The 21,017-nt window shown below is 38.2% G+C and overlaps 1 protein-coding gene across 2 annotated transcripts in view; it reads left to right on the forward strand.

Annotated features, from left to right (window-relative positions):
- CD109 (CD109 molecule) overlaps positions 1–21,017 on the forward strand; it is a 158,222-nt gene that overhangs the window by 118,412 nt on the left and 18,793 nt on the right. For both annotated transcript variants that reach the window (XM_014535778.1, XM_014535779.1), the window contains 8 exons: positions 1,274–1,348; positions 1,871–1,931; positions 6,028–6,169; positions 7,011–7,128; positions 8,835–8,948; positions 10,601–10,819; positions 12,378–12,519; positions 15,351–15,527. In XM_014535778.1, coding sequence (XP_014391264.1) covers positions 1,274–1,348; positions 1,871–1,931; positions 6,028–6,169; positions 7,011–7,128; positions 8,835–8,948; positions 10,601–10,819; positions 12,378–12,519; positions 15,351–15,527 — 1,048 coding nt within the window. The remainder of the gene's footprint in view (positions 1–1,273; positions 1,349–1,870; positions 1,932–6,027; positions 6,170–7,010; positions 7,129–8,834; positions 8,949–10,600; positions 10,820–12,377; positions 12,520–15,350; positions 15,528–21,017) is intronic.

The raw sequence follows: 21,017 nt of genomic DNA on the forward strand, positions 1-21,017 counted from the left end.
AGCAAGCAAGCCTCATGTTCGCTTCCAGCTGCCTGGCTGCCGGCCGCCATCTTGGCTGACAGTTAATTTGCATAAGGATATGCTGATTAGCCAATGGGAAGGGTAGCGGTCATACGCTAATTACCATGTTTCTCTTTTATTAGTGTAGATATATATAGCTAAGTATACTTGCACATGCAAGGTCTTGCTGGCTCCAATCGCATGCATGTGTTTTGATCTGTCATTGTCAATCGTGAATTTGGTTGACATGTCTATTATTGAGAAAGGGTGAATAGCAATATTAAACTATTCTAATTAATTTCCTTTCAATGTGCACAAATTCGTGCACTGGGCCACTTAGTCATTTAATATTTGTCCTTTTCAGTCTACTTTATTTCACTTAACATAATGTCTTCAAGGTTCCTCCATATTGTAGCTTGTATCAAAACTATGTTTTGTCAGCTGAATAATATTCTGTTGTATGCATATACCACATCTTGTTCATGTATTCTTCTGTTGATGGGTGCTTAGGTTGTTTGTACCTTTTGGCTCTTGTAACTAAATGCTGCAATGAACATTGGCATACAAGGATCTCTTTGAATCTCTGTTTTCAGTTCTTTTGGGTATATACATAGGAGTGTAATTGCCAGGCCATAGTCTAATTCTGTGTTTAACTATTTTAGAAACTGCCAATTTTACTCACTCTTGCTAGCAATGAATACTGCTCTTAAAAATTAACATTGCGAATGTGATACATGCAAATATCTCTGCAAAAACTATCTCATATATGTTGTAATTTGCATTGCTTTGATTATCAATGAAGTTGACTATGTTTTCTGCTTATTAATAATTTGTATTTCATCATTTGTGAATTTTCTCTTTGTATTATTTTTAAAAAATTTAACTGATATTTTGCAGAAGTTAGTTTAACCATTGAATTTAGCTTATCTCTGCCAAACATATTGGTCATTTTAATGCTGACCTCTATGTGTTGGTCTTGTCAGCCAGTAGACATTTCAATTCCTCTTGGGCAAAACTCAAGTCCATAATTCTTAGGAACTCTTGATTGCTAAACAGAATAAAAACAAATTTAAATAAGAAATGTAATTTTGACTGAATGAATCATGAGCAAGACATCTACATACTCATTATTTCTCCATTTGTGTCATTTTCAAATTTGATAAGTATGTGGGCTGTGTCTTATCTAAATTACTAGTATATATAAGAAATATTGCCCAGCACAGAACAGGTTGGTATGAATTGATCCATTCCATATATTTTATCTTCTCCTTAGGTGGTCCTGGATTTGGGACTTTATAACGTGGGATATTATTTAGGCGTGTTCATGAATTCTTTTGCAGTCTTTCAGGTATGTTTATTTGAAAAGAGATTAATATTTTTACTCTTGCAACCACTTTTAGAAGTAATGATTTGAATTTATGAAGTGTTAATCTTTTATTAAATGCATTGATGAAGTGCAGAGTGTTATATAAGTGTAAGTTGAAGTGGAAAGACAGTCATCCTTCCAGTTTTAAAAGCAAATGGAAAAATTCACTTAGAGAAATTAAAGGGATTGTCATTAAACAAATACTTTTTTCCTTCGTATCACTTTCCTTGACTTGTTATGCATGTGTGTGTGTGTGTGTGTGTGTATGTGTGTTTGTGTGTGTGTATGTTTGTGTATCTGTCTGTATATGAGAGAGAGAGAAGGAGAGAGAGGAGAGAATGAGAATGTATACACATGTACATATCTAAACACTCAAAAATGAGCAAGAGTGAAAAAAATGACTTTGACATTCTGCATAAAAAAATGAGCAAAAATGAGGGAGAGTGCTGTGACAACTTAGATAGCATTAATCTTTTAAGAGAAAATTTTAATTATTCTTTCTAGGAATGTGGCCTCTGGGTATTGACGGATGCCAGCCTTGTGAAGGATTACATTGATGGTGTTTGTAAGTAAAACCTGGTAAAGTGATTTTCAAGTATTTAAGTCTTTCATCTCAGCTATTTAACATTATTTATATTGAACATGAATATTGTGATATTTATTTTCTGTCTCTTATCCTAAAATGTTTGGAGTTTAATGTATTTAGGAGTACATCTGGACATGACATGGAATGTTCAACTGGGCTTCTCTGAAATTAATGCTTTCCATTTGCTCTCTGTAATTCTTTCAGGTGATGACATTTTTGGACATATTGGAAGATCCTATGCTTCCAATTTGTATTGCAAACTGTGATGTTATTTTGGAATTAGATAAAAGGAGCAATATGTTTTTGAAACATTTTTGTTCTCTAGCTTTTTGATGTCCACCTAGAATGTTCACCACCTATAATAATAAAAGCATAATATGCTAATTAGACCAGACGTCCTTCCAGACATCCTTCCAGATAAAGTCAGGGTTGTGAGGGAAGCCTGGGTCCTGGGTGCCTGCCGGCGGCTAGAGGGAAGCCCAAGTCCTGGGTGCCAGAGGGAAGCCAGTGCCAGCAGCCGGGAGAAGGAAGACCTACTCTTGCACGAATTTTGTGCATTGGGCCTCCAGTAAAGTATATTGGTGTGCACACACAAGCGTGCGTGCGCGCACACACACACACACGTAAGCATGTGTGCACACACACACACAGTCATCATCACATCATTCTGAGTTCTTCCTGGTGGGGTCACATCTAGTTCCCTAGACTGCTACATACAGTTGGTCACTCAGCAAGTAATAAGTGTACTTTTAGGAAGAAATCATAAAATGTTTTGACTGAGGAAATGTATAAATGAGAATAAATAATTCTAGAACTTGTTCTGTTTTCTTTCAAGTTATACTAATATCATCTTGAAAGGCTTCAGAACTGTCACAGTTTCTATCCCTAAATTCCTGTTTCTGTCAGATGTTGAGTTTCTCCACACCAAGCTCTTTGGCATTCTTGCTACATACCTGAGCCTCTTTCCTGAAACTAAAAGGAAAATTTTATAGTCTTTAAGATTTTGGGAGTCATTATGACATTAAAGACATATGGAACGTTTAGCTCCCTTCATATAATTATTTATCCTAGACAGCCTTCCAAACAATCATATCTTTTTTCATTCACTCTTTGTCAGTCTCAGCTTTAACCCATCTTTGTTCATCTTATCAATTCCTGTTGCCCACTGTAATACTCACCTTTGTTAGTAATACTTCCTGTATCCTTTACCTTTTTCTGAGAACCTTCTGCTACCTTTTTATAGTAACAAAAGAAATCTGATACTCTTACTAGTGTATTGTATCATGAGAAACCTTCTCAAATGAGCATTTATTTATCTTTCTCTCCTTGGGATCAGGATCAGTAGGTACACAAGGTATTTTTTCAGCTATCTTTTCTTAGTTACTTTAAGACCCACTGTTCAACAATCTTCACTTAAGAGCTCCTTGTTATTTGAAGCTCATAAAGTTTTAATTATAACTCCTTTAATCAAAATTCAGGTCAACAACTTTTCCATTCCCTTTTTCTACCTCGATGCTCTCACAAAAGATTCAAAGTCTTACTCCTGTTGTCATCCTGGGAGATTAGAATGTCCATGTGGTCAATCCATCTAATGTGTGCTGTCCTGTGATCACCATTGTGGAAATAATAGTCACCCAAGGTCATATTATCACCTGAACACGGCTCTACTCCTAACATTTCAAATGCCTATCCTTCTGCCTTGTATATTCCCTCAATCCCCTCAAAATCTATTAAATGTCCTAGTTGGTCTTCTTGTTATCCTGAGTTATTGGCTCCTCTGCCTCTGTTTTCCTCCCATTGCTGACCTGGACTACCAGTGCATGGTGACTCAATTTGGTTGAATACTTCCCCAGACCCTTCCATGACATCGTCCTCCTTAAAGTCAACTTTGGAACAACTCAACTGTTTGTCTTACCCCTCTGTTTATGCACCCCTCTGATGCCCCACAAATACCTTAAATCCAATATATCACAAACCAAATTTATGATTGGTCTCTTCTTACAACCTCACTGTTCCTTAATAGGTTTTGATTGATTCCTTGAATTGATATGATTTCATATCTCTGTTAATGAAATCGTTATTTACTCAGATGTCCAAATAAAAACCTCAGAACTCACCCTCTCTTCCCATCAGACATGGACCGGCATAGTGGTTAAGAAAGGAATTTTCCACCACTTACTTCTGGCTTTGAATTCTGACCTTATGACCAAGAAAATCAATTAAGTTCTCTAAGCCTCAGTTTTCTCCCTGAAGTATAGGACTAATAATATTACTTCTATTAAAGGGTTGTTGTGAGGTTAAATTCAAAAGCATATAAATGTTTAACGCTTGTTTGACACTTCTAAGTCTGCAATTACCTATTTTATTATCCCTCAAATACAGTTTGTTCATTCATTATTCAAAAGATAGTGATGATATTAATTGCATGCTTAGCATGTGCAAGGCAACGGAGCTTCCAACTTGGTCTAGTGGGGCAAAGCAACACATAGGTAGAAGAGTGTGCTGATGGGGGAAGTGCAGGGTGCCCTGGGCACACACAGAGCTCATCCAATCATGTGGTGCAAGAGATAGAACAGAATTATTGACATTATCTTCCCTCTCCTCTCTTTGGTTTCAGACTCCTAGCAGTGCCTCCTTGACCATTGCTGTAGCTTCCTAACTAACAGTTCTGCCCACCTCCATGTTCCCCCAGCTCTAAACCATGGTTTACACTGAGGGTAGATTTAGCCTATAAAACATGGGTTAGAGCATGTTTCTAATTCATTTAAAACCTTCAATAGGTCATCATTGCTTAAAGCAGTGGTCGGCAAACTCATTAGTCAAAAGAGCCAAATATCAACAGTTCAATGATTGAAATTTCTTTTGAGAGCCAAATTTTTTAAACTTAAACTATATAGGTAAGTAAATTGTTATTAACTTAATTAGGATACTCCTACGGCTTAGGAAGAGCCACACTCAAGGGGCCAAAGAGCCGCATGTGGCCTGCGAGCTGCAGTGTGCCGACTACTGGCTTAAAGGATTATGTGCAAACCCTTTAGCATGGGGTATTTGATATTTTAAAATATGGACCCAGCCATTCTTTCCCCCCCTCATTGTATGACACTTTTACCTAGTACTAATTGTCAAATTCTGGACATGCCTTTGTACTTAGTTTACTCCCCCTCTCCCCATGGGATACTCTTTATTTGGAGACGGAAGGAAAATGGAACGCCCAAAACAATGTAAAATGGATTTCCCCCCATAGGCATACTTTTTTTCATGATCCAGATTCTGTGTAAAATCAACTATTCTTGTTTGCTACAGTTTTCTATTTGTCTACCTCCTCCATAGAGTGGAGCTCATTACATTCATCTTTGTATCCTTGGTACCTATTATAGTATACTTTTTTTTACATTTTATTTTGAAAGAATTTGAGACTTCTAGATGAGTTGCAAAAATAGAGATAGGTGATTTAGAGTCTGTATGGCAATATGGTTTTTAAAATAAGAATAAAGTTAGGGACATCTTATGGCCAGTGTAGGCAATGGTGATCAGCATTAGAGAGCTATAAAGAGGAGAATAGCAAAAAAGGAGGTAGCTTTAAAAATGTGATTTAACTGAATCTTTAGCAACGGAACTGTAAGTAGTTTTGGGGGTATTGGCCGTAGGGGCAGGAAAGGTTTTTTTTTTTTATTTCTCTCTTGGCTGTAACTGGCCACTTGGTCTTGGGTAAGTCATTTAATTTCTCATATTGCTCATCTGCAAAATGAGAAAAGAGAATAGCAAAAAAGGAGGTAGCTTTAAAAATGTGATTTAACTGAATCTTTAGCAACGGAACTGTAAGTAGTTTTGGGGGTATTGGCCGTAGGGGCAGGAAAGGTTTTTTTTTTTTATTTCTCTCTTGGCTGTAACTGGCCACTTGGTCTTGGGTAAGTCATTTAATTTCTCATATTGCTCATCTGCAAAATGAGAGGATTGGACAAGATAAACTCTAAAGTCCCATTCAACTGAAAGGTGCTGTGATTCTGTGGATTGTTTATAATCATTGTCTAGAAGAGTGACAATTTTCCTAATAGTTGCCAATGTTTATTTTTAGATGACAGTCAATCACTTGATGTGGAGTACATGGAGGAAAATGATGGAAACTTTGGAGATTTCTATGACTTTTCTTCAGTTGAGAATCCACATGTCAGAAAACATTTTCCAGAGACTTGGATTTGGCTAGACACCAACACGGGGTAAAAAAGTTGTTTGTCCATATATATTTTGTTTAGTGTTAGTTTTAAAGAAGTTTTGCCCTCTTTTTGTTGTGTAAGTACAAACATAGTGTGATTAAGAACTAAATAGACCAAGAGGTTTTTATTTCAAAGTGATGTTGATTGCATCTAAATATAGTATTTAGTAAAGCCACATGTGAATTGTGGCAGTCATCACTAATGAGGGGTGATTTTTAACTTCTTTGAAGTCTTTTGGTTCATTATAGAAAAATTGCTGAGTATATTTGTTGCCTTGGGGTGGGGAGCACTCATGGTTACTCCCTCTACTTTGTGGCTCCTCATAATACATTCCCCTGAGCCACAGGGAAAGGGGTGTGGGTGGTGTAAGGAATTCACTTAGGTGACAAACCCTGTGCTACCTGTCTGATGACCGAGCAGGTAAATCATGAGATCTATATGTATTTTATAGTCTCCTATTTACGGAAACTTGAAATAAGACACAAGTCAAACCTAAAAAATACCCAACAAATAGTAGCATTGATTGGGATATAGAGAGAAACTTTTATGCAAATTGAAAGATGAAATTAAAGTTATTTGAAAAAATATATTAATTATACAAAATTTATGAAAATAATGTTCATCCTTAAGATATAAACACTGTAGAAAGCTTTTATTTAAATATGGATCAGTATCTTATTATGGCCTATTCCTTATTGTTTTATGTGTAAGTCTTAAAAAATTTTAGATATGTAAATGTTTTGGAAAATTAATATTCTTCCAAAAATGGTTTTAGGTTATGTTGACTTATTTTGAAATGTATCAGTTCTTAATTTTGTAATTTTTATATTTATCTTGACTTCAGTTCCGGGATTTACCAAGAATTTGAAGTTACTGTACCTGATTCTATCACTTCTTGGATAGCTACTGCTTTTGTGGTCTCTGAGGACTTGGGTTTTGGACTAACAACTACTCCAGCGGAGGTAGCATATTAAACTGCTGCTTATAAATGTTACCATATCATGAAGTGAAGAAAGTGTCAAGTCCTCAATAGATTAAAAAAAGATTGCTTTTGATTTTGATCACGGTTTAGAGATTCCTAGGTGTTTTTTTTTGTGTGTGTGTGTTTCATCTGTTTTATATTTTAGAATGTGAGTTGTATTAAGCTACTAAATGTGCTGGGTCCATATTAAGATTTGGATAGAAAGTTTATTATTTACCAAATCCAACCACTTCCAAAGGTCAGAAGACAGAGAATATTTCTGTGTGTCCCTCTTTCAAGGACAAACAGAACTTCTCAAAATGTCCCCAAGCAGACATTCCTTCATATCTCCTGGGTTTAATTGCATCACATGTCACTTCCTAAACCAGTCACTGGCAAGAGGAGTATAATAACTATCCTTGGTCATACCTGAAGCCCCTTTATATAACAGATATTTTGTTTTGTCTCTACCAATAAAAATGAAATTCATAGAATATATACAATACCTACATATTCAATTAAAAATCAATATGATACACTAAGTGAAATATTAAGCAGAAATAAAAGGATGGTAATGTATAATAAAATAATACATATTTCAGGATATATATGAGCAGGCATAGCTGCATTTGAAGACATCATGACATATTTAAATATTTACACCATGCACAGATATGCAGTTGACATACTTGTATTGTTTTAGTTGCCTGTGGTGATATAAATTTCTGAAATCATGAACAACTTTTAGTAACATTACAAACAAAGTCTCCTTTTGATTTCCAAAATAGTTGTATTCATGAGAAATTCAGTGTGTGTTGAAAAATGTTTTGGGTTTACATTATATTATGTTGGAATTACGTTGTAAGTTCCGGTTCTTATAAGCAGGTACTTTGTCTACCTGGATGCCTGAAAAGACATTCAAGACTCATGAGGGATAGGGGACAATTTTTCGTTGTCTGGGACTCCTGAGTCTTACAGGCCTTCACCTGCTAAGTGCCAATAGTTCCTTCAAACGTTGTGGCAACCTAAGACACTTCCACAGATGCCCAAATAAACCGCCAGAGGGAATTCGTGCTGCCAGTGGGAACGATTGGCTTAAAGGAATTGAGGTTTATCCTTAGAGGCAGGGGAAGGTTCAGTTTCTCCTGCAGGACTTGGCCAACAGTCTCGGAGTTGAGTCACCAACAAGGAAGTACAGATGTCTGCATATGTAGGCTAAGAGTAGTAAGCAGACCATTATTTAAACTTTGCACATGAGTCTGAAACAGTCTTTGATTTGGTTGGTGGCTTTTAAAGCAGAATGGTGGAGTCAGTATAACATAGTAGCAGACTTTGACGTCACACACACTGGGATCCAGTTCTGGCTCCTTCGCTTACTGGCAATGTGATCTTATACTAGTTACAGGGTCTCTGAACTTCCTATTTATCTCTGTAAAATATGAGGATAACACTGCCTCTTAAGGTTGTAATGATTAAATGAATTAATTTGGGTAAAGTACCTGGTTCCTAGTGGCCCTTAATAAAGTCTAGTGTTAACTAACATAAATATTCATTTGTGATGAGTTGCCATTTGCTGTATGTTGATAGGCAAGTGGACATTTCTATGTGAAGTTAAGCTTCATAGGTTTTGTGAGATTTGCTTTTAATTCAATAAAACCTGAAGCATTTTGATTTGAACAAAATATGTATTCATTGTGTTTTTTCCAGCTAGAAGTCTTTCAGCCATTTTTCATTTCTCCGAATCTTCCCAACTCTGTGATCAGAGGTGAAGAATTTGCTTTGGAAATAACCATATTCAATTATTTGAAAGTTGACACTGAGGTAATGTATGAAAGATTTTGTTCACCACTTATACTACAAGAAGAAATCTAGAAAATGTGCAGGGCCTGGTTTGGTTAGTGTTTAGGCTCTGGGTATCTAAGCCTTTTATACATTCTGGAGGAATGAGCATAAACATCCTTGGGCAGCGATTTCTTCTGCTTATTAACGTGTAGGGATATTATTCACATGTATAAGCACTCTCTCCTCTGTCCTTTCCAGCACATTTCCCCCAGTTTAGCCACATAACTTCCCTATTGTCTCTGGGGCAGGTCTTCCTCTTTCCTGCCGTCTGCAGTTTTTTCCTAGTCTGACTCACATCTAGAATGTGTTGCCGCTTGTCACTGCCATTCTTTGCCCAGTGTGGTTGGCAAGAATTTATTCCATTCAAGACCTGGCTTGAAACTAAGATGCCTTTCCTCACCATTCTGTTCCATGTGTTGTCCTCACATTTAGACAGGGTGTCTGTTTCCAAGGCTTGGTGTTTTGAGCCATGTGCCTTGTGTCTCCTGAGCGAGTCAGTTCCCTGGAAGGCAGGATTAGGCTCACTGTTTGTGTTGTGTCCATAGGAATGTTAACCAAATGATTGGTTGTTTTTTCCCCCCAGAGTAAGTGGGGATTTGTAATTAACCTTATTAGCCGTACTTCATGAAAATGCTGTCATCTCTTTAAGCACTAGGTCCATAGAGTAAATTGTTTCTTATTTTATTAGTTTTTAAAATATATTTTTATTGATATCAGAGAGGAAAGGAGAGGGGGAGAGAGATAGAAACATCAATGATGAGAACCATTGATTGGCTGCCTCATACAAGCCCTACACTGGGGATTGAGCCCGCAACCTGGGCATGTGCCCTGACCGGGAAGCGGACTGTGACCTCCTGGTTCTTAGGTTGACGCTCAACCACTGAGCCATGCTGGCCAGGCAAATTGTTTCTTATTATAAAAATTTAGTTTTTCATCTAATCAGCATGGACTCCTAACCTCTGGAGTCCAAGGCCGGGATTCAGCATCCCACTCTACCACTTACCAGCAAATAACTTAGTTGTAGTCTCCTCATCTGTGAAATGGGAATAACAATTACTGTCTTTACAGAAAATATTTTGAGAAAATAAATGGGAAAACAAGTCATAATGTGCAAGGCCTAGAGAAATGCTCGTTTTGATGGGACTGCAACTTTGGTGCACGTTACAAAGTTGACCACCAGTATATGCTTCAGAGCTAATGTCGGGGTCAGACTTTCCTTGGACTAATTTTAGCAGAGACTCTCAGTGAATGTCACAACATTTCATCCTTTGGTCTCAGGTTTTTCTAGTAAGACCAGTGTCCCAGAATGATGGTTAAACCAGGCTGGTGGCAATACCATGATACGAATAACCTTTCTGGGCCCCTCCTTATCACTCAGAGGCATCAGATAACAAGAGAAATTCATGTTCTGAAGAACGCCCTTCCCCACATATATTGAAGTAGATGGGAAAGCATAAGAAAGCAATGAAGTTTTCCATGGTACCCTTTCATCCTCTTCTTGACTGAATCTATCTCATCTTTCTCTAGTCTTGGGCCTCACAGGTTAATAGGACTTAAAATAGTAATAATGTTAACACTTTACAGAGGAGCATTTATTATACAAAATCTTTGATAATATTTTTTTCTTCCAGGTTAAGGTGATCATTGAGGAAAGTGACAAATTTGAAATTCTAATGACTTCAAATGAAGTCAATGACACAGGGCACATGCAGATCATTCTGGTCCCTAGTGAGGATGGGGTGGTTGCTATTTTCCCAGTCAAACCAACACATCTGGGGGAAATTTATATCACAATCACAGCTATTTCACCTGCTGCTTCTGATGCTATCACCCAGAGGCTTTTAGTGAAGGTAAGTGGTTGGAGTTTCAAATAAATGAAATGGAAATACATAGTTGAAAAGGAAACAGGAGATGGTTTTTCTTGTTTAGATTTGTTGGCAAGACCTGCAAGCTCACCTCCTCTATCCTTCTGGTAATGTCTAATGATTTTTTCCCATCTATATGTAAAAATATATTACACTTTGGAAGTACTTGCCAGTTTCCTCTTTAAATTTATATTATATTATTATATTATACTATATTATATTAATTTATTTTAATTTATTATTTTATTTTATTTTATTTTTTGTTAATCCTCACCAGAGGATATTTTTCCATTGATTTTTAGAGATAGTGGAAGGGGAGGGGGAGATACAGAGAGAGAGAAACATCAATGTGAGAGAGACACATCGATTGGTTGCCTCCCACACGCGTCCCTGCCAGGGCTTGGGATCGAGCCTGCAACCGAGGTATATGCCCTTGAAGGAATTGAACCTGCCACCCTTCAGTCCACAGGCCGAAATTCTATCCATTGAGCCAAATTGGCTAAGGCTCCTCTTTAATTTAGAGTATGAATGCCCTGGCCAGTGTGGCTCAGTTGGTTAGAGTGTTGTCCAGTTCACCAAGGGGTCTTGGGTTTAGGCAAAACATTTCATGGAATGGTAATGGAAATGACAATGCAGAAAACGAAAAGGTGATAAGAAAACCTCTCTGAGGTAGGTTCTATTATTACCCAAGAGAGAAATTAAATGCTTATCCAAAGTCTCACTTGACAGAGCTGGCATTTGAGCCGAGGGCTGCCTCACCTCAGAGTACAAGTGCTTATCCACTATGCTGAGTCAGGGCACATACCCAGGTTTCGGTTTTGATTCCTGGTCCAAGCATATTTCTCCCTCACATCAGTGTTTCTCTCTCACATTGATGTTTCTCTCTCTCTCTCTCTCTCTCTCTCTCTCTCTCTCTTTCTCTCTCTCTCCCTCCAATCAATGAAAAACATTTCCTTGGGTAAGGATTAAAATAAATAAAAGATAAATTTATAGTATGACTATAAAGCAAGTCTCTTTTGCAGTCAATTACATTTACAAATTGGGTTACAATGGGATCCTGTTAAATCATGCTAAGTGGACATGTAGATTTTGAATTTTGAAATTCCTCAGCACAAGTAGCAGAGATTTTATAGATTTTTTTTTAGAGAACATATTATGCACAAAAACACAACTCAGCATAGTGGATAAGCACTTGTACTCTGAGGTGAGGCAGCCCTGGGCTCAAATCCCGGCTCTGTCAAGTGTGACTTTGGATAAGGTATTTCTCTCTTGGGTAATAATAGAACCTACCTCAGAGAGGTTTTCTTATCACCTTTTCGTTTTCTGCATTGTCATTTCCATTACCATTCCATGAAATGTTTTGCCTAAACTAGAAAATAAACACTTATTAACAGATTTGAAGCAAGAATCAAGAAATGGTAGGCATTAACGGTACACACACTGTAGACACAACAGGGCAAATGTTTGTCTTATGATTTGCATACAGTTCTTGGTAAACTGACGAGTAGGGACCACATTAATTATATTGCTTTTGTTTCTACAGGCAGAAGGAATAGAAAAATTCTATTCACAATCCGTCTTGTTGGACTTGAACAGGAGGCTGAAAACTACACAGAAAGCATTGAGTTTCTCCTTTCCTCCCAATATAGTGAATGGCAGTGAAAGAGTCCAGATCACTGTGGTTGGTAAGAACAGAGTGTATCATCATCACTACTGGTTTATTTGTACATGATAATATATGTTTTCATCTCTTTGTAGATATACCACATTTTCTTATTTAGTCAAAATGCAAAGAGGTTGCAAAAAGTTTTCAGTTGGTACCAAATAGAAAGGCTAGCAAGATTACAATAGAAAGGCAGACTAGCAAGCTATGTGTCCTAGACCAGTTCTTCTCAGTGTTCAATGTGCATAGGAATCACCTGGGGGTTCTCACTTAAAGGCAGATTCTGGCTTAGTGGGCTTGGGCTGGACCTGGGATTCCGCGTTTCTGACAAGCTCCCAGCTAATGCTGATACATCTCATGTGCAGATTACTTTTGAGCAGTAAGTCCCCATTATAATGTGGCTGCAGGGGGTGGCTATTTCTACGAACAGAACTTCTGGCTTCTGTGGCTCCCAAGTCCCGACAAATAGCAGAATCTTCTATGGCGCGTTGTAAAAACACAAATCTCTGGGCTCTACTCCCAACCTCCTCAGTCAGAATCTCTTGGGCTAAGGCTAGGGTAGGTATATTCTGACCACCAGAGATTGAGGGCTACTGCTTAGGGGAGCTGTCTGTGCAGGACACAAGCCACCTTTATAGTAGGAAGCTACCCACTGACTGTAGGCATCCTCTCTTCATCTCCTGCTGGTGCCCGAAAAGTACTTTTGTACTGACTATTAAACAGATCTTCCACACAAATACTTTGTTTATATAGTTGTGCTTTCTAACAAATTGAAGGAAATATTTAGATTAATGACATCAAAATGGTTCAGTTTTCAAGGTGTTAGGACCTTAGGCACTTTCTCAGAGGTTCTTTTACATCTCATCTGCAGGTGTAATGCTTTTTTTATAACCCCAAGTAACCAATTCCTTTTATAGAGGACTTTCTTTGGAGCCTTAGATATAACTCTTTTAAAAAAAATATTTTTATTGATTTCAGAGAGGAAGGGAGAGGGAGAGAGAGATGGAAACATCAATGATGAGAGAGAACCATTGATCGGCTGCCTCCAGCATACCCCCTACTGGGGATTGAGCCCGCAACCCAGGCTTATGCCCTTGACTGGAGTTGAACCTGGGACCCTTCAGTTACCAGGCCGACACTCTATCCACTGAGCCAAACTGGCTAGGGCAGATATAACTCTTTAAAAAGAATTAAATAAACTCTTTGTTTAGGGGAATAAGTTCTGCATAGGCATCTCCTGCAGTGTGAGGATGCTGGGAGGATGCAGTCCACATATGCACACGAAGGGAAGAGCCTTGAATTTTATTTATCTATTTTTATTTTAAAAATATATTTGCATTGATTCCAGAGAGGAAGGGAGAAGGAGAGAGAGAGAGAAACATCAATGATGGCAGAGAATCATTGATTGGCTGCCTCCTGCATGTGTCCTTGACCAAGAATCAAACTTGGGACCCTTCTGTCCACAGGCAGATGCTCTATCCACTGAGCAAAACCAGCTAGGGCAAGAGCCTTGAATTTTAAATATATATCATCACCCCTTACATTGGAATGAATCTATCTAGGGTCATTGAAGTGCTCTGAAATTTACTTTTTAAGCTTGTGGTAAAGAATGGTCTTTCAAGTTTTATTTTATTTATTTATTTTTAAAATATATTTTATTGATTTTTTACAGAGAGGAAGGGAGAGGGATAGAGAGTTAGAAACATCGATGAGAGAGAAACATCGATCAGCTGCCCCCTGAACACCCCCTACTGGGGATGTGCCCGCAACCAAGGTACATGCCCTTGACTGGAATCAAACCTGGGACCCTTCAGTCTGCAGGCCAATGCTCTATCCACTGAGCAAAACCGGTCAGGGCTCAAGTTTTATTTTTATATGGTTTTTATTTTAAAAAGATTATTTGGTAGCCCAGAATGTTTGAATATCAGCTTGCTTTTTGAATTTTGAGAGTCTAAATTTATGTTCACTCTGAATATTAGAAACAGAACCTGCAGTGGTAATAATATAACCTTTATTTAGATATTTGAGTTAACATATGAAGTTTGACATTATATGGTAGTGTGACTGCAGCCTACTTGTATGAAACAGTTCTTCCTCTCTTTTAGGATTCATTTTTTTAAAGGATTGGATTTTCACTAAGTATTTGGACTTGAAATGGTATAAGTTTCTAAACTACACAGAAGAATATTCTTCTCCATATAGCTCAACCTCAGTGGGGGCAGAATTAGAACTCAACCTCTATTTTTCTGAATTTCCACTTATTTTCCTGAGTCATTGTGTTAGAATGTGGGTAGAGAAGTCTTTTAATTACATTTTGTTTTATTTTCTATAACTATCTTTGAAGAGTATTTCTAACCTTTTTGATCCTGAAAGTCATGGAAATGCTTCTATTTGTTAGTTCTACTTTGTTGTTACTTAAATAAAGCACATTGAAAAATATTACAATTTCTATCTTTTAAAAAATTATTTCTCTAGTATTTGTAGTGTATTAGTAAGAAATCAGAATGGAGTTCTATTTATGTAAAGAATATTAATTAAAAAAATCATTTCTTTCCTATAGAAGAATGATGGTTTGCTATGGTTAATTCTTGCCTTTTTTGTTCAACAATTATTTTTAAACTTATTTTGTTGCCTAATGTATGCCTATATCTTTAGCTGAGATAAAGGTGTTCTACTCTGTCATGTAATCTGCAAGTTCAGTATCACTGTATTATCACGTATTTGAGCAGTCATCCTAAACACTTGATGTAAATTTTCTACTCTGTTCTGAGCACCAGATGTGGAAGTCTGTTCGCCGCCAACAGGTGCAGGTATGGAGTATTTGCTGAATGTGTTTCCATCTTGTGCTTTCAGGAGATATTCTTGGCTCTTCCATCAGTGGCTTAACCTCATTGATTCAGATGCCTTATGGCTGTGGTGAACAGAACATGATAAATTTTGCTCCAAATATTTATGTTTTGGATTACCTGACTAAAAAGAAACAACTGACAGAGAGTTTAAAAGAAAAAGCCCTTTCATTTATGAGACAAGGTAAGCATTTCATTTTATTTTATTTTTAAATCTTTATTGTTGAAAGTATTACATATGTCCCCTTTCAAGGTAAGCATTTTAGAAACATACTTTTATTTTATTTATTTATTTATTTTTAAATATATCTTTATTGATTTCAGAGAGAAAGGGAGAGGGAAAGAGAGATAGAAACATCAATGATGAGAGAGAATCATTGATTGGCTGCCTCCTGCATGTCCCCCACCAGGGATCAAGCCTGCAACCCAGGCATGTGCTCTTGACCGGAATCGAACCTGGGACCCTTCAGTCCACTGAGCCAAACCAGCTATGGCCATACTTTTATTTTTATTATTATTTTTTTAAGGCAGAGTTCACTCTAGACCATTTTTCAAAATAGACAGATTGTGTCTTTGCTATGTGATCGTGGGACTCAGTAGATGGTGCTGAAATGTGCTGGGAGTGTGAATCTTCAGCTCATTGTTTTTCTGATTGCTGCTCAGGTGTTTGTTAAAGGTTTGGTTTTGGGAGGGGTGTGTATTTTAATAAGGGACATGAAATTTAAAGCTGCGTAAAGGAATGAGTGTTCACTTATTCATTAAACATTTAGTCCTTTCTAGTGCTGGGGACAGAGGAAGTCAGGGCCTTTCCGCTCATGGAATTCCCTGTTCAGTGAAGAGTCTGGACATACACACAGGTGGTGTCCCAGGTGGGGACCTTCTCAGTGCAAATAAAATGTCGAGCAGATGGTGAGGAGAGAAATCTTTGTCTGGGGAGGCCCTGCTTGACCCTCAGTAAAGGGCATACCAGTGGTGACTCTACCCTGACTCCTTGAGAGGCTCATACTGTTTGTAGACACCAGATACTTTGTGTCTGCCACTTGCTAATACCAACCGCGACCATTAGTTGAGTGCTTACTATGTGGCAGGCAGTGTTCTAAACACTTTACATCTAATATCTCAGTTAATGCTCATAATTAGTAGTATCCTCCTGTTTTTACAGATGAGGAAACTGAGGCACAGAAAAGTTAACTGACTTGCCCAGGGTCCTATAGCAAGTGAGTGGCAGAGCTGGGATTTGAACTCCAAGTGCTCTCTGTGGTATAATAGTGTGTGCCAGGCTAAAAACAAAGGAGATCTTTGCACATTGCAATAATGGTTGTATTTAAGGAGATGAGTAAAATGTATTTGAAATGGTCATAATTTAACCTTGAGAACACAAGATTCCGACTTGTATTCAAAATTTAATTTGTTGGTTCCGAGAGGAAAGTATGTGGGAACTAGACTGTCGTGAAGACGACATGATATATTGTAGCAGCAGTCAGTTGCATCTAGCTAGGGAGTTAGGGTTTAAAGTCCACAAGTAAATCTGGTCCATTCTCCTTCTAAAAACAAATGGGAGCTTCTTCCCCTCTGTCCATCCCATGGCTAGTTCTCCCATTCATATGCCACCATGGACCACTCCAGGGGCTCATAGATTCTCTGCTTCTGTGCTCACCGTCTCCACATATTATAAAAGGGACCTTTTGAAATTGTCAAAATCATGTCACTGACTTGCTTAAAATTCTCCAGTGTGTTCCCGGCCTCATCCTACAAGGCCCCGATTGAATGGCCTGGCCTCCACCTTCCACCTTGTCTGATGCTGCCCCGTCTGGCTCCCCGCCTGGAGCTTCAGAGCCTTCAAACTTGTTCTCCTTCTGGGAGGCTCTTCCCCCCGATCCTCCTGTGGCTGGCTCCTTCTCATCACTCATGTAGTGTTTTCCTCCGAGTGGCCTTTCCTGACCATTTATTAATTCTCACTTACATTATCCCATTTCATTTTATTCACCGCATAACATTATTTAAAATTATCTTGCTTTTTTATTTTAAAACATATTTTAAATACATTTTTATTGATTTCAGAGAAGAAGGAAGAGGGAGAGAGAGAGAGATAAACATCAACGATGAGAATCATCGCTCGGCTGCCTCCTGCATGCCCCCTGCTGGAGATCGAGCCTGCAAACCGGACATGTACCCTGACTGTTAATCAAACGGTGACCTCCTGGTTCATGGGTCAGTGCTCAGCCACTGTGCTACGTTGGCTGGCTTTATTTATTTTTATTTTTAATATATTTTTATTGTTGATAGTATTACAGATATCTCCCACCCCCCCTTTTATTTTTAATTTTTATTCTTTTTTTTTATGTCCGAAAGCACCAGGGTTTGAAAGGGACATGGGTGGACCCTCCAAACACGGGGAGATGCTTTCGCAGTTCCTCTCCCTGCAATTTTCATTCTTTTTATAATCCAACTGTCTCCTGCACTAGAAGGTAAGCTCCCTGGCAGTGGGGACCATGTTTAGTATCTTCTCCACTGTAGCCCTATCTTGGCACTTCAATAAATGCAGGATGGATGAACACATTACTATCAATATTGACTTTTTTGGGCCTTAGGTTCACCATCCTAATGTGGAGACTGGATCTAGAAGATCTCTCAAGTTCTCCCACAATGCAGTAGTTATTTGTCAACACTGCAGGCAGGTTCCCGTCAGCTAGGAATCGGGACCAGTGGTTTCAGTGTTTCGCCTTTTGAGCTGGTGAAGTGGCTGATGGAAGTCGGTACAGTGGAGCGCCCCTACATGCACCATTTCACACGCTGAACTGAATCACATTTCAAAGTGGAGGACAGAAACTTCTTGGTATAATGATTTTCATTATGAAATCAGCGTCTCATTTCAGAGACTCTGTTTTTTCTTTTGCCATCACATTTGCCAAAGTTCTTTAAATATACCGTTGTTGTTTTTATTTTTTACGAAATTAAAGTGGCTTTGGCATGAGTCATGATTATATTACTTAAATGTCATTTATGAACAGCGCATTGTTTTACTTAAATCATGCTTGGCCCAAGAGCCCTGTAACCTGACCCATTGTTTTTTATCCAAAACAACAGCTACATCATTGAATGAAGTGTCTTTTGCTGTCAAAAGAAAAATAGAACCGTAAAATGAAAGCTGTTTTTGATAAGGACCTGAATCTGTTAATTAGAGATTGAAGACACTTGTTTTCCTCAAATATTTAAATCCTTGTGCCTGCAGCTCGATTTTCAAGTGAGACTCAGACTGGGCTTAGTTGAAAACACATTATGTTTTCTCTGTTGAAATAAAAACAGGGGGAAAGTAGGTTTCAGAAGCCTGATGCTGCAATTGGTCATCACAAGAATGGCCAGGGGCAATGGTGGAGATGTTACTGAAAAACCTGGTAAAGTTCTCATCTTCCATTTCATGTCACATAGAGGAAGGGAGTTGATTATGACTACTTATCTTTTAGTACAGAGGATATTTTCACCAGCTTTTTTTTTTTTTAAACCACAGGAAGTGATTGATATAGTCACAGGGAGCTGATTTTACCCCTTTTATTTTTTGTATGCAATTTTGACACTTGAGGTAAACCACATTAAATTATGGTTAGAACGTTACTTTTCTGTGTGTTTCTATGCATAGTGCTTTCATATTTATCATGATAAATTGTAAATATTTTACATTTGTGGCTATTTCAAAGAAAAGTCATGGCCCAATAAGTATCTTTTCTGGCCCTTAATAAGGAACAGTTCATGTGGACCTCTGGACTTCTTCTGTATTTTAATTGTCAGAGTGTCTGGTAATTCTGGTTATACGGTACTATTACTTTCTAACTCAAGGACTAGTCATAAAACCATGAACTTAAAGGCTGTACTCTTATTTCCTCATAAACTTTTGGAGAACACCATGCTTTTGCCTTTCTCACCTATCATGATGAAACGTCTCCAACTTAGGTGACTACACCGAACATTGAGTTGTATTGATAGACATTACAGCTGAGCCAACAATGTCATTTCTGCTTCTGGGATGGGTGATTTGGAGGACGAGGAGCCGAGGGCTCTTTAAGGATGCACAGATGGTTTAGGAAGAGGAAGGGAACATCACAGGAGACTCCCACCAGGAGAGCCATGTGAGCTGCTCTCTTTAGGTTCTGATTCTCTGCTTTATTTTACCATTGGGAGCAGGGCTGGTGGTTTAGCTTTTCTGTTTTATCTAAACCGGCTCAAGAAATGCACTCCCCAACAGGAATTGTCCGCGAGTCCTCACCCCCCCCCCCTCCTCTGGGCTGGCTGCCCCTGGTGGAAGAATGGTGCTAGTTGTTGATATTAATGGGGACTGCTGGAGGTCAGCCACCTGAGGGGTAATTTCCATAAGCACTGATCTCATCTCCATGAGCTCATCTCTCTGACTGGTTTTACAATAACTCAGACTTGGAACTGCAGTTGTTGATGTGATTTGGGGCTTGGAGTCACATGGTCTTCTTCTCCATGTGGGTCCTTCCTTTCACAGGAGCAGCTCCTGTAGTGATGGAGGGCCCTGAACCTTTCCTTTTCTTTGTCCTCTTCTCTTTTCCTCTTCTTTCTCCTCGCCTCGCCTCGCCTCGCCTCGCCTCGCCTCGCCTCTCCTCTCTCTCCTCTTCTCCCCTCCCTTCTCCTCTGCCAGACTGAGTTCACAGTCTGCTAGATTTTAGTCTTGAATTGGAAATCGAGGGAGAATGTCTTGGACTCTTTTGCTAATTTCTTTTGTGAATATTAGACCATTATTCTGCTTCTCTGTGATCCCTGACTAGCTCTGAAAAAGGAAGAGATTTTTTGCTGTGTTTTCCCCCCCCCAAAAGTTTAACTTTTTTTCATTCTTATTTGATTTTTTGAATATGTAGAACAATTCTTCCAAAAGTCAAACCTTTTCTAAAAGGTATATGCAAAGGTATATATAACTCTTGTATCCCTTCTCCCTATCCTTGTAGGTAACTTACTTCATTAGTTTCTAGTTTCTTTCTCTCTCTCTGCAGAAATGAACATCTGCACATATGTTTTCTTGGTTCTTTTTCTTACACAAAAAGTTATATGCTATATATGCTATTTTAGACTTCGCCTTTTTCACTTAATAATACATCCGGCAAATTACTACACATAAGTTCAGAGAAATAGCCCCCGTTCTTTTTTCACAGCTGCATAGTACTGCATTGTGAGGATGTGCTACATTGTGTTCAACCAGAGTCTAATTTGGGGGCATTTAGGTCATTTCCAATATTTTTGCAATTACAAATAAAGCTTCAATGAATAAACTTTTGTATGAATATGTCTATATTGTTGGAGGTGTATCTTTAGGATGGATTCTTAGAAGTAGGATTATTGGGTTACAAGGTATAGACGTTTTCCTACACAGGAGTTGTACCATTTTGAATTCCCCCCAGCAATGATGAGGACCCTGGTCTCCTTACAGCCTCCCGGACAGAATGAATGGTCAAGCTTTTGAATCTTTGCTAATGTGATGGATGAGAAATGGTATCTCAGTGTAGCTTTAATTTGCATTTCACTTATTATGAAGATGAATATTTTTCACATATTAAGGTCCATCTTTCTTTGTTTTTTTTTATAAAATGTCTGTTCTTGTCTTTTATTCATTTTTTCCCTATAAGGGATCTAAAAATTTTCCCTTTTAAATTTAAAAATGTTA

The sequence above is a fragment of the Myotis brandtii genome, unplaced genomic scaffold (genome assembly GCF_000412655.1).
Source record: "Myotis brandtii unplaced genomic scaffold, ASM41265v1 scaffold151, whole genome shotgun sequence".
Taxonomy (NCBI): Eukaryota; Metazoa; Chordata; class Mammalia; order Chiroptera; family Vespertilionidae; genus Myotis; species Myotis brandtii.